Source organism: Strongylocentrotus purpuratus, unplaced genomic scaffold (assembly GCF_000002235.5).
Source record: "Strongylocentrotus purpuratus isolate Spur 01 unplaced genomic scaffold, Spur_5.0 spur5_scaffold_12, whole genome shotgun sequence".
Classification (NCBI taxonomy): Eukaryota; Metazoa; Echinodermata; class Echinoidea; order Camarodonta; family Strongylocentrotidae; genus Strongylocentrotus; species Strongylocentrotus purpuratus.
This window is the reverse complement of record NW_022145597.1, coordinates 14,201,864-14,216,278: the sequence shown is the minus strand read 5'-3', so window position 1 is coordinate 14,216,278 and position 14,415 is coordinate 14,201,864. Positions and strand designations below refer to the sequence as shown.

At 38.5% G+C, this 14,415-nt stretch overlaps 1 protein-coding gene across 8 annotated transcripts in view; it reads left to right on the top strand.

Moving 5' to 3' along the window:
- Positions 1-14,415, top strand: part of LOC576318 (E3 SUMO-protein ligase RanBP2) — a 75,523-nt gene that overhangs the window by 54,448 nt on the left and 6,660 nt on the right. For all 8 annotated transcript variants that reach the window (XM_030981870.1, XM_030981873.1, XM_030981872.1 and 5 more), the window contains one exon: positions 930-1,046. In XM_030981870.1, the coding sequence (XP_030837730.1) occupies positions 930-1,046 (117 nt within the window). The remainder of the gene's footprint in view (positions 1-929; positions 1,047-14,415) is intronic.

Here is a 14,415-nt window from a genome sequence, read left to right as displayed (position 1 = left end):
TTTGGACTCCTGAGAAATTATTCCGAATTTAGGGGAGTACATTGAGCATTTTTCCGGATTAAGGGACTGAGTGGGGGGGGGGGGCCGAGTACGAACAACGGAAGCTAGCAGTACACTGCGGCCCTCAGCAGTGGCTATACTAGCTGCGCCGGTATAGTATACTGGTGTGCACGCTGCCGCCCCATATCTGCTGGAGCTAGATATAGAGGCGATCGCGCAAGGACCGAAACGTTGTGAAAATCGTGAATCCTCTGAAATCTGGTGATTCCAAAAGACCATCAAATAATAAACCTTGACAGTAAATCAACCGAAAGCTTTATGTAGTAAAAGGAAACCAGTTGCCGAGGAGGCGACTGTATACGGGCTTGTACAAGAAATTTCGTACAGAGGGAGATCTGATCATTAGCTGCATGTTATAACTTGTAAAGTTGTAAAAGGGAAATAATGCCGATAATGATGAAATAGCAAAGATTTTAGGAGTATCATGGGTTGAAATTTGTATTAAAAAAGAGCCCCCATCAGTACTAAAAGAGCCCCCGTGGACCAAAAAATTAATTTGAGCCCTGGTAGTTATACATGGCGGCCATTTTGAAAAATGGCCGCCATGGAAGTTTTCCCCACCAGGATTCCTTAAGACTTTCGATATGTTATACTAAGGACATATTTCTGGGTATAAAACAGTTGGCAGACTTTCGGTTGCAATTAGTGGGAGGTTGACCCCGTTTTTTCCCCGAAATGCCTGGACTAAGTGATCTTGTGTTATTCTTTTCATTTTCAAGTCATCTATGAAATATTAAAATATTAAATCTTTCTTTACCTAAGGGCGCTAGAGCACATTGACTTGTTTTCAAACCTGGGACTTTCAAGTTACAAGACCACTGCTCTACCACTCTTTGATTTGTATATTTTCACTTTTATTTCCTGACCAGACTCTAAAAGTGGCGGGCCGGTAGTCAGATCATGTAATCCTAACCTGTCATCTGCTCTAGCTGAAGCCATCAAGGCATCATCAGAACCAAATGCTGCAACCTCAACCATTCAATCAAGTGAGTCATTCATCCAGAAAAAAAACATGAAATGTTTTTCTGGGTTCAAAGAAAAAAGAAAAAACACTTTGATCTTAGATAACTACAGCAGCTACCCCCTAGGATAAATGTCCGGGGGGTAGTTGTCCTACAGGGTGGTTGTCGCAGGGGGTAGTTGTCCTAGAGGGTGGTTGCCATAGAGGGTGGCTGTCCGGGGGTAGTTGTCCCAGAGGATGGTTGCCGTAGGGGGTAGTTGTCCTAGAGGGTGGTTACCGTAGGGGGTAGTTCTCCTAGAGGGTGGTTGCCGTAGGTGGTAGTTGTCCGGGGGGTAGTTGTCCTAGAGGGTGGTTGCCGTAGGGGGTAGTTGTCAGGGAAGTAGTTGTCCTAGATGGTGGTTGCCGTAGGGGGTAGTTGTCCAGGGGGGAGTTGTCTTAGAGGGTGGGTGCCATAGGGGGTAGTTGTCCGGGGGGTAGTTGTCCTAGAGGGTGGTTGCTGTAGGGGGTAGTTGTCCTAGAGGGTGGTTTTCGTAGGGGGTAGTTGCCCGGGAGGTAGTTGTCCTAGAGAGTAGTTGTCCAGGGGTAGTTGTCGTAGAGGGTGGAGCCGTAGGGGGTAGTTGTCCTAAAGGGTGGTCGCTGTAGGGGGTAGTTGTCCTAGAGGGTGGTTGCCGTAGGGGTGGTTGCCGTAGGGGGTAGTTGTCCTACAGGGTGGTTGCCGTAGGGGGTAGTTGTCCGGGGGGTAGTTGTCCTAGAGGGTGGTTGCCGTAGGGGGTAGTTGTCAGGGAAGTAGTTGTCCTAGAGGGTGGTTGCCGTAGGGGGTAGTTGTCCGGGGGGTAGTTGTCCTAGAGGGTGGTTGCCGTAGGGGGTAGTTTATTTCGTGTATTTCCATTTCCAACAAAATAAATAAAGTACATGGGATTGCATTGTACATAGTAAAACAATGACACTTAACAACATATTTGTAATTGGTCCACAGTGTACAATAGGCATATAAAACAGGTTGGTCATGGAGGGGACTGCTGAAAAGCTAGGCTTGTAGATTGCAGCCCCCTATAACTTATAGTTGCAAAAATAGTATATCAATAATAAATGAATGCACAAATACATAAACCAACTAGAAATGCAATCGTGTCACAACGATGTGCGTGCAATGACGCCGTGTTTCTACGTGTCGAACGAAAGAGCTTCTCTCGGACTATCCAGAGCAATTTGTACGAAGTCTTTAGCTTCTGTAATATTGGAGACAGGTAGGGCGAAAGAAAGGCCTCAATATGACCTTGATGGGATGGTAGTGACTATGCCTACGATGTTTGAAAGAAATTGGGATAGGGGAAAGAACCTAGAAAGGGCTCGCAAGCACTACGTGCAAAAACAAATGGGATTAGTTGCATGTTCGTCATTGCAATCAAGATCGTTCTAGGGGTCAAAAGCGTGAACCCGATTTGCCCCCATAGACAATGCGTGTAATGCATGGGCGGAAAACGTACAGGATCTGTATTATGACCGGAGTTAAATTGTTTTTTCTCTCTCTCTTTATGTCTCTTTATGGGCCGTATATGGTATCATTGGAAAGAGAATTTCATGGTCGTTATTGTAAACTACTCTCTTTTTTTGTATGATAATCCTATCGAAACATGTGATGTAAAATAGATTTAAAGGACAAAATGGCGTCTTAAATGGCCCCCTTGACCAATTTTAAAAATCCGGCCAAGAGGTGCCCTGCGTATTGCATCTCGGAATGTCATTGCAAATTTTCAAGGAAAAAAAAGGATGTTTAGGGGGCGAAAAGTAGTCTGAAAAAATGACGTCATGGCCGATAAGTGTTATAATCGGGCGGAATTCGTATAGTGACCCTTGTTCAAATGCGATTTACTCACAATTTTCTGTGTAAACATATACCATACTTGGTATCATTCGAAAGGGCACTTCATTGCGGTCAGTTTGACACCATTGTCATCTGCACGCAATGTACTGCACGCATTAAAGGCGCTATTATGTAATGCATAGCAAATTCATCATTTTTGGCGATAACTTTGCGCTGACGTTATTAAAATTTACTAAACTTGGCAGACAGTTGTCACATATATGGATACATGTGTCTACCAAGTTTCAACGACGTAGGTATAAAGATCGCCATTTTAGAGCAAGTTGAAGTTATTTCGGAATTTTCTTGAAAATGGCGAATTTGGAGGGCAATTTTCGCAAAGTTGGTCAGTGATAGGGTATATAATTTTGTATATGGCTGGAAAGGGCATATCCTCAGGTATCTAAATCCAAAAAAAGGTACGGGTCTGCCAAGCCATAATGGAGATACGGCCACAGAGAGAAAGCCAATTTCCAGAACTTTAGAGGGCGCTATTTATGTTTTGCAAAGCCATTGGAGCGTGAAATTGGGCATGGCTATCAGCAATTATGAGACAAACATACTGTGAGATTTTAATACAAAACGGACATTATATGAGAAAGTTATGGCAGTTTTAGATTATTTAGGGGTCCATTTCTCAAGAATTTGAGAGATTGTTGACGGAGTCGGTTTCAGATTTGAATTTTGAGTATGAAGATGGCATTTTGAAGGGCAGGTTATACGTAGCAGATTAAAGAACATCTCTTAGACTATCTAGAGAAATTTGTTAGAAGTTTGTAGGATCTAGGATAGTGGAGATAGGAAGGAAGATAGAAAGGCCTTAAAATGGACCAGAAACGGACAAAATGGCGCCTGGACGGTTATGCATGAGTGATTTCGAAAATCGAAAAAGTAGGTGACCTTGATGAGATGCTAGAGACTATGCCTATGAAATTTGAAATGAAAAGGACATGAGGAAAGCACCTAACTAGGAATCACAAGCACCATGTGTAAAACGAATGCGATTTTCTGACGAGGAATATAATTATAAGGAGGAGAATACTAGAAATGCAATCGTGTCACAACGATGTGCGTGCAACGACGCCGTGTTTCTACGTGTCGAACGAAATAGCTTCTCTCGGACTATCCAGAGCAATTTGTACGAAGTCTTTAGCTTCTGTAATATTGGAGACAGGTAGGGCGAAAGAAAGGCCTCAATAGTGACCTTGATGGGATGGTAGTGACTATGCCTACGATGTTTGAAAGAAATTGGGATAGGGGAAAGAACCTAGAAAGGGCTCGCAAGCACTGCGTGCAAAAACAAATGGGATTAGTTGCATGTTCGTCATTGCAATCAAGATCGTTCTAGGGGTCAAAAGCGTGAACCCGATTTGCCCCATAGACAATGCGTGTAATGCATGGGCGGAAAACGTAGAGGATCTGTATTATGACCGGAGTTAAATTGTTTTTTCTCTCTCTCTTTATGTCTCTTTATGGGCCGTATATGGTATCATTGGAAAGAGAATTTCATGGTCGTTATTGTAAACTACTCTCTTTTTTTCTATGATAATCCTATCGAAACATGTGATGTAAAATAGATTTAAAGGACAAAATGGCGTCTTAAATGGCCCCCTTGACCAATTTCAAAAATCCGGCCACGAGGTGCCCTGCGTATTGCATCTCGGAATGTCATTGCAAATTTTCAAGGAAAAAAAAGGATGTTTAGGGGGCGAAAAGTAGTCTGAAAAAAATGACGTCATGGCCGATAAGTGTTATAATCGGGCGGAATTCGTATAGTGACCCTTGTTCAAATGCGATTTACTCACAATTTTCTGTGTAAACATATACCATACTTGGTATCATTCGAAAGGGCACTTCATTGCGGTCAGTTTGACACCATTGTCATCTGCACGCAATGTACTGCACGCATTAAAGGCGCTATTACGTAATGCATAGCAAATTCATCATTTTTGGCGATAACTTTGCGCTGACGTTAGTAAAATTTCCCGAATTTAGCAGACAGTTGTCACGTATATGGATACATGTGTCTGCCAAGTTTCAACGACGTAGGTATAAAGATCGCCATTTTAGAGCAAGTTGAAGTTATTTCGGAATTTTCTTGAAAATGGCGAATTTGGAGGGCAATTTTCGCAAATTTGGTCAGTGATAGGGTATATAATTTTGTATATGGCTGGAAAGGGCATATCCTCAAGTATCTAAATCCAAAAAAGGGTACGGGTCTGCCAAGCCATAATGGAGATACGGCCACAGAGAGAAAGCCAATTTCCAGAACTTTAGAGGGCGCTATTTATGTTTTGCAAAACCATTGGAGCGTGAAATTTGGCAAGGCTATGTGCATTTATGAGATTAAGATACTGTGAGATTTAAATACAAAACGGAATTTATATGAGAAAGTTATGGCAGTTTTAGATTATTTAGGGGTCAATTTCTCAAGAATTTGAGAGATTTTTGACGGAGTCGGTTTCAGATTTGAATTTTAAGTACGAAGATGGCATTTTGAAGGTCAGGTTATACGTCGCAGATGAAAGAACACCTCTTAGACTATCTAGAGGAATTTGTTAGAAGTTTGTAGGATCTAGGATAGTGGAGATAGGAAGGAAGATAGAAAGGCCTTAAAATGGACCAGAAACGGACAAAATGGCGCCTGGACGGTCATGCATAACTGATTTCGAAAATCGAAAAAGTAGGTGACCTTGATGAGATGCTAGAGATGATGCCTACGAAATTTGAAAGGAAAAGGACTTGAGGAAAGTACCTTACTAGGAATCACAAGCACTACGTGCAAAACGAATGGGATTTTTGGACGATAAGGAAAACAAGAATATTAATGGGGCAGAATGTGAACGAAAACAAGGCAATGACGAAGGTTCGTCATTGCAACTAGAAATGCAATCGTGTCACAACGATGTGCGTGCAATGACGCCGTGTTTCTACATGTCGAACGAAAGAGCTTCTCTCGGACTATCCAGAGCAATTTGTACGAAGTCTTTAGCTTCTGTAATATTGGAGACAGGTAGGGCGAAAGAAAGGCCTCAATATGACCTTGATGGGATGGTAGTGACTATGCCTACGATGTTTGAAAGAAATTGGGATAGGGGAAAGAACCTAGAAAGGGCTCGCAAGCACTACGTGCAAAAACAAATGGGATTAGTTGCATGTTCGTCATTGCAATCAAGATCGTTCTAGGGGTCAAAAGCGTGAACCCGATTTGCCCCCATAGACAATGCGTGTAATGCATGGGCGGAAAACGTACAGGATCTGTATTATGACCGGAGTTAAATTGTGTTTTCTCTCTCTCTTTAAGTCTCTTTATGGGCCGTATATGGTATCATTGGAAAGAGAATTTCATGGTCGTTATTGTAAACTACTCTCTTTTTTTGTATGATAATCCTATCGAAACATGTGATGTAAAATAGATTTAAAGGACAAAATGGCGTCTTAAATGGCCCCCTTGACCAATTTTAAAAATCCGGCCAAGAGGTGCCCTGCGTATTGCATCTCGGAATGTCATTGCAAATTTTCAAGGAAAAAAAAGGATGTTTAGGGGGCGAAAAGTAGTCTGAAAAAATGACGTCATGGCCGATAAGTGTTATAATCGGGCGGAATTCGTATAGTGACCCTTGTTCATATGCGATTTACTCACAATTTTCTGTGTAAACATATACCATACTTGGTATCATTCGAAAGGGCACTTCATTGCGGTCAGTTTGACACCATTGTCATCTGCACGCAATGTACTGCACGCATTAAAGGCGCTATTATGTAATGCATAGCAAATTCATCATTTTTGGCGATAACTTTGCGCTGACGTTATTAAAATTTACTAAACTTGGCAGACAGTTGTCACGTATATGGATACATGTGTCTGCCAAGTTTCAACGACGTAGGTATAAAGATCGCCATTTTAGAGCAAGTTGAAGTTATTTCGGAATTTTCTTGAAAATGGCGAATTTGGAGGGCAATTTTCGCAAAGTTGGTCAGTGATAGGGTATATAATTTTGTATATGGCTGGAAAGGGCATATCCTCAGGTATCTAAATCCAAAAAAAGGTACGGGTCTGCCAAGCCATAATGGAGATACGGCCACAGAGAGAAAGCCAATTTCCAGAACTTTAGAGGGCGCTATTTATGTTTTGCAAAGCCGTTGGAGCGTGAAATTGGGCATGGCTATCAGCAGTTATGAGACAAACATACTGTGAGATTTTAATACAAAACGGACATTATATGAGAAAGTTATGGCAGTTTTAGATTATTTAGGGGTCCATTTCTCAAGAATTTGAGAGATTGTTGACGGAGTCGGTTTCAGATTTGAATTTTGAGTATGAAGATGGCATTTTGAAGGGCAGGTTATACGTAACAGATTAAAGAACATCTCTTAGACTATCTAGAGAAATTTGTTAGAAGTTTGTAGGATCTAGGATAGTGGAGATAGGAAGGAAGATAGAAAGGCCTTAAAATGGACCAGAAACGGACAAAATGGCGCCTGGACGGTTATGCATGAGTGATTTCGAAAATCGAAAAAGTAGGTGACCTTGATGAGATGCTAGAGACTATGCCTATGAAATTTGAAATGAAAAGGACATGAGGAAAGCACCTAACTAGGAATCACAAGCACCATGTGTAAAACGAATGCGATTTTCTGACGAGGAATATAATTATAAGGAGGAGAATATTAATGGGGCAGAATGTGAACGAAAACAAGGCAATGACGAAGGTTCGTCATTGCAATTAAACATAACATAGAAGGAGTGAAAGGGACAGGGAAAGAAGGGAGACAACGAGAGAGGGCAGGGCTCTTACCTATAACACACATAACACAACACGGGCCGACTGGAATACGGATGGCCAGTACAAAATTAATCAAAATATCCCGTTTCCAATCTTCCTTGCTGCCTTGACACGTTTGCATGTACATGTGTGTCGTGGTCAGTTTAACTCCTGGCTTTATTTCATCAAAGATTATAGGGTTAGGGTTTGAAAGTACAGGTTCGCATGGCTAGAAGACAACTAAGGGAGTCATTCATCTTTATTAGGTGATACGTAACGAAGTCTACGTATCACCTATTGATTTCGTCAAGATTGTTATTTATTATTATTAGGTGATACGTAACGAAGTCAACGTATCACCTTTTGATTTCGTCAAGATTGTTATTAGGTGATACGTAACGAAGTCAACGTATCACCTTTTGATTTCGTCAAGATTTTTATTATTTATTTATTATTATTCTTCCTCGAATTTGTTCGCAGGATATCTCAAGACTGAATAAAGCCATTGTTATGAATCTTTCAATGATGATAGATCTTAGTCTAACTTAGAACTGTGTGACTTTTCAAAGACTCAAAATCATCGTGACGTCATCCAGGCGCCATTTTGTGAAAATCAACTTATGATCATATCTTCATAACGGAAAGTAATTTTTCATTCATATTTATCATGATTAAGATCAATATCCGTCGGGTCAATTTGAGGTCAATAAATGCGCGCAAAAATGCGCGTACGCGTAGGCGCGCGCGTTAATGCGCGCGTAAAATTTTAAATTGCTCAAAATCGTCTTAAATTTTTTTTGCATACGTTTCAGGCCATTATAAGCATTTCATAAAAAATCACGCAAAACACGCATTTTTGCACGTTTTCGTTCGTCACGGCCGAACGAAAAATAATTTCTCCGCAAAAGCTTTTGACCGAATATTCCTCATATTTTTCCGGAAAATTTGATACCATGTTTAGCTCTTTATCACTATTAAAAACGGAATGAGCGTCCGTTCAAGATAACCGTCCGTACGCGCGATTTTTGTAATACATTGCATATATGGGCAAAAACATGCCTATGAAAAGTCCATTGGGATGAATAGGGATTGCCAATTTTTTTTTCATATTTAGATAGAGTATGAGTCGGAGGTATGATTTCATATCTCATTTGGCCATTAAGTACATCTTTACGTCATCATAATGGCCTTGGAAGTCAAAAATACAAAATTGCATATTATGACGTCATTGTATTTATGGAAAATGTAGTGTATTTCTCTCAATATTCATCGATTCTCTTTGAAATGTCGATATGTTGTAGATAAGGCAATTCTCTACAAGATCACTTTTCACTAAGTTTCATTTTAATGAGGTCATCATAGTACAAAATTCAGTTAAAGGCCACATGTCAGAATTTTCGTCATTTGCGTGTTATGTCTATGGAAGGTGAATTTCGTTCACATCATGAATCTACATGGCATTCATCTATGAGCACTATCTATCTTATGTGTGCTCTGTTTTCTCCCAAATTGGGGTATGTTATAGCTGAGACCATGGGCTATAAAAAAGGGTGACTTTGTTTTTTAATCAGATGTTGGGATCATGTTAAAATTTTCGATCGAAAGTTGAAATTGCAAATTTTGAAGGAATCATTAGGTGATACGTAACGAAGTCAACGTATCACCTTTTGATTTCGTCAAGATTTTTATTATTTATTTATTATTATTCTTCCTCGAATTTGTTCGCAGGATATCTCAAGACTGAATAAAGCCATTGTTATGAATCTTTCAATGATGATAGATCTTAGTCTAACTTAGAACTGTGTGACTTTTCAAAGACTCAAAATCATCGTGACGTCATCCAGGCGCCATTTTGTGAAAATCAACTTATGATCATATCTTCATAACGGAAAGTAATTTTTCATTCATATTTATCATGATTAAGATCAATATCCGTCGGGTCAATTTGAGGTCAATAAATGCGCGCAAAAATGCGCGTACGCGTAGGCGCGCGCGTTAATGCGCGCGTAAAATTTTAAATTGCTCAAAATCGTCTTAAATTTTTTTTGCATACGTTTCAGGCCATTATAAGCATTTCATAAAAAATCACGCAAAACACGCATTTTTGCACGTTTTCGTTCGTCACGGCCGAACGAAAAATAATTTCTCCGCAAAAGCTTTTGACCGAATATTCCTCATATTTTTCCGGAAAATTTGATACCATGTTTAGCTCTTTATCACTATTAAAAACGGAATGAGCGTCCGTTCAAGATAACCGTCCGTACGCGCGATTTTTGTAATACATTGCATATATGGGCAAAAACATGCCTATGAAAAGTCCATTGGGATGAATAGGGATTGCCAATTTTTTTTTCATATTTAGATAGAGTATGAGTCGGAGGTATGATTTCATATCTCATTTGGCCATTAAGTACATCTTTACGTCATCATAATGGCCTTGGAAGTCAAAAATACAAAATTGCATATTATGACGTCATTGTATTTATGGAAAATGTAGTGTATTTCTCTCAATATTCATCGATTCTCTTTGAAATGTCGATATGTTGTAGATAAGGCAATTCTCTACAAGATCACTTTTCACTAAGTTTCATTTTAATGAGGTCATCATAGTACAAAATTCAGTTAAAGGCCACATGTCAGAATTTTCGTCATTTGCGTGTTATGTCTATGGAAGGTGAATTTCGTTCACATCATGAATCTACATGGCATTCATCTATGAGCACTATCTATCTTATGTGTGCTCTGTTTTCTCCCAAATTGGGGTATGTTATAGCTGAGACCATGGGCTATAAAAACGGTGCTTTTAGTTTTTTGATCAGATGATGGTATCATGTCACAATTTTCAATTGAAAGTCGAATTTGCAAATTCCGTAGAACTTTGCAGTAATTATGATGTCACGTATGTCCTATTTGTGAAATTTTAACGTTAGCAGTGTCCTAGTATTGAGTTTAATTGATGATGGTTTGATTGAGAATAAAAATAAAAGAACAACAATGCATTGCGGCATAAACGGATGAATTAGGAAATGTTTTACAAATTTAAAATACAATATATTCAAACATTCATATTAAATAACATCGAAATTAAAGAATTGAACCTGAATGAGTAAATTGTTAAAAACAATATTCAACTTCGAAATTTGTATTTCATTTTTGATCTTCCGAAATCATTTGATATAAAAAGGAGATACACAAAGTGAAGAAGAACATGATGATGTAAAGCAAAGAAAGAAAAGAAAAGTTGATGGTAAGATGGTAAGAGGATAGACAGAGGGTATAGTAACACTATCCTAAGGTATCGATATCAATATTCAAGCATTACACATCATACAAATTACAAATGATAGAGGCGAAGTTATTATGCGAATACTTATATGACAAATTGTACACATTTATATTTTCCTCTAGGTAATAGCTACTACAAGAAAAAGGTTATGTTTTATCCAAACTGTAAAAAAAGGGGAATTATTAGAAGAAGTAAAAGTAGAAGAAGAAAGAGGGAAAAGAGAATTGAGAAAAAAGGAGATGGGTGAGATGCCTTGCTGCCTTCCTCTTTATCTCTTGTTTTGTCTCGATCTGCCTCTCTATTTCTGTATAGTCTCCCCCTTTCTCTCTGCATCATCCCAGTGTCTCATTTATTAGTGTATTACATGTATACAAATCAAATCAAAGGAAATTTGAGGCAATTTCAATCGTTTAGCCATTCACTGCCATGCATACTAACAATCATTTCTAGAATTAACATCTTATAGATGTTGGTTTATGGATGGGTAAAATATAAATATCTTACTCATATTTTATATTGAATCAGGACTAAATAAATCACTGTGTTCATGTTTAATTGATAAAAAAAGGGCTTAAAAACTTTATTTGCATGTTATCTCAAGACTTGACAGATGGCACACGGAAGCATTCACATCCTTAGTGCGTTAAAACGTTATTCAAACTGTAGATCTTTCTTTCCAATACGGAACGGTCAATAAGCAGCATGAAACTTAATTAAGATATAGTCCTTATTAGTCATAATCAGCTCTATTGACGTCATTGTTGCGTATTTAGTGCGTCGAAATATCACTTCAATGATTGGTATAAGTATATCTCTGCAATGTTTAGTAATAGCAGGGCACTCTCCCTGGTAATAGTTAACAGTTATCATATATAACGATCCTCAATCGAAAACATGAAGGGGGCGCTGTGCCACTTTCAATCATGGTCATCATTTTAATATCGTCATCATCGTATTCATGAACATAATCGTTTTTTGATTATCGGCAACACTTTCATGACCAGTATTCAAAAGAGCTTATTTATGCTAGAAATATGGAAGGCATTGTTCTCAATTGCATCTCTCTCTCTCTCCTCTCTCTTGCTGTGTTTCCCTTCTCCCCTCATGTTCTGCCCCTCTCCTTTACTTGGTCTGTCTCTGCATCTCTCTCTCACTCTCTATCTCTCTTTCCCTCTCTACACTTTTATCCTCTCCCTCTCTCTCTCTCTCTCTCTCTCTTTGTCTTGCCTTGCCTTCTTCTTATTATATTGCTCTGTCTCCCTCTGTTCTACACAGTTGAAACTTGACTAATGGATATACCATAATGGAAGTAGTATTTAATAAAGAAAGATGAAATCGTGAAAATGCGTTCTTCATTATGTTACACACGTATCACCTAATTCGTCAAAGTGACGAATTAAAGTCTAGTTTATTTATTATTATTCTTCCTCGAATTTGTTCGCAGGATATCTCAAGACTGAATGAAGCCATTGTTATGAATCTTTCAATGATAATAGATCTTAGTCTAACTTAGAACTGCGTGACTTTTCAAAGACTCAAAGTCATCGTGACGTCATCCAGGCGCCATTTTGTAAAAATCAACTTATGATCATATCTTCATAACGGAAAGTAATTTTACATTCATATTTATCAAGATTAAGATCAATATCCGTCGGGTCAATTTGAGGTCAATAAATGCGCGCAAAAATGCGCGTACGCGTAGGCGCGCGCGTTAATGCGCGCGTAAAATTTTAAATTGCTCAAAATCGTCTTAAATTTTTTTTGCATACGTTTCAGGCCATTATAAGCATTTCATAAAAAATCACGCAAAACACGCATTTTTGCACGTTTTCGTTCGTCACGGCCGAACGAAAAATAATTTCTCCGCAAAAGCTTTTGACCGAATATTCCTCATATTTTTCCGGAAAATTTGATACCATGTTTAGCTCTTTATCACTATTAAAAACGGAATGAGCGTCCGTTCAAGATAACCGTCCGTACGCGCGATTTTTGTAATACATTGCATATATGGGCAAAAACATGCCTATAAAAAGTCCATTGGGATGAATAGGGATTGCCAATTTTTTTTTCATATTTAGATAGAGTATGAGTCGGAGGTATGATTTCATATCTCATTTGGCCATTAAGTACATCTTAACGTCATCATAATGGCCTTGGAAGTCAAAAATACAAAATTGCATATTATGACGTCATTGTATTTATGGAAAATGTAGTGTATTTCTCTCAATATTCATCGATTCTCTTTGAAATGTCGATATGTTGTAGATAAGGCAATTCTCTACAAGATCACTTTTCACTAAGTTTCATTTTAATGAGGTCATCATAGTACAAAATTCAATTAAAGGCCACATGTCAGAATTTTCGTCATTTGCGTGTTATGTCTATGGAAGGTGAATTTCGTTCACATCATGAATCTACATGGCATTCATCTATGAGCACTATCTATCTTATGTGTGCTCTGTTTTCTCCCAAATTGGGGTATGTTATAGCTGAGACCATGGGCTATAAAAACGGTGTACTTTGTTTTTTCATCAGATGTTGGGATCATGTCGGAATTTTCAATCGAAAGTTGAAATTGCAAATTTTGACGGAATCATTAGGTGATACGTAACGAAGTCTACGTATCACCTTTTGATTTCGTCAAGATTTTCTTTATTATTATTTCTTTTTATTCTTCCTCGAATCTGTTCGCAGGATATCTCAAGACTGAATAAAGCCATTGTCATGAATCTTTCAATGATGATAGATCTTAGTCTAACTTAGAACTGCGTGACTTTTCAAAGACTCAAAGTTATCGTGACGTCATCCAGGCGCCATTTTGTGAAAATCAACTAGTGATCATATCTTCATAACGGAAAGTTATTTTTCATTCATATTTATCATGAATAAGATCAATATCCGTCGGGTCAATTTGAGGTCAATAAATGCGCGCAAAAATGCGCGTACGCGTAGGCGCGCGCGTTAATGCGCGCGTAAATTTTTAAATTGCTCAAAATCGTCTTAAATTTTTTTTGCATACGTTTCAGGCCATTATAAGCATTTCATAAAAAATCACGCAAAACACGCATTTTTGCACGTTTTCGTTCGTCACGGCCGAACGAAAAATAATTTCTCCGCAAAAGCTTTTGACCGAATATTCCTCATATTTTTCCGGAAAATTTGATACCATGTTTAGCTCTTTATCACTATTAAAAACGGAATGAGCGTCCGTTCAAGATAACCGTCCGTACGCGCGATTTTTGTAATACATTGCATATATGGGCAAAAACATGCCTATAAAAAGTCCATTGGGATGAATAGGGATTGCCAATTTTTTTTTCATATTTAGATAGAGTATGAGTCGGAGGTATGATTTCATATCTCATTTGGCCATTAAGTACATCTTAACGTCATCATAATGGCCTTGGAAGTCAAAAATACAAAATTGCATATTATGACGTCATTGTATTTATGGAAAATGTAGTGTATTTCTCTCAAT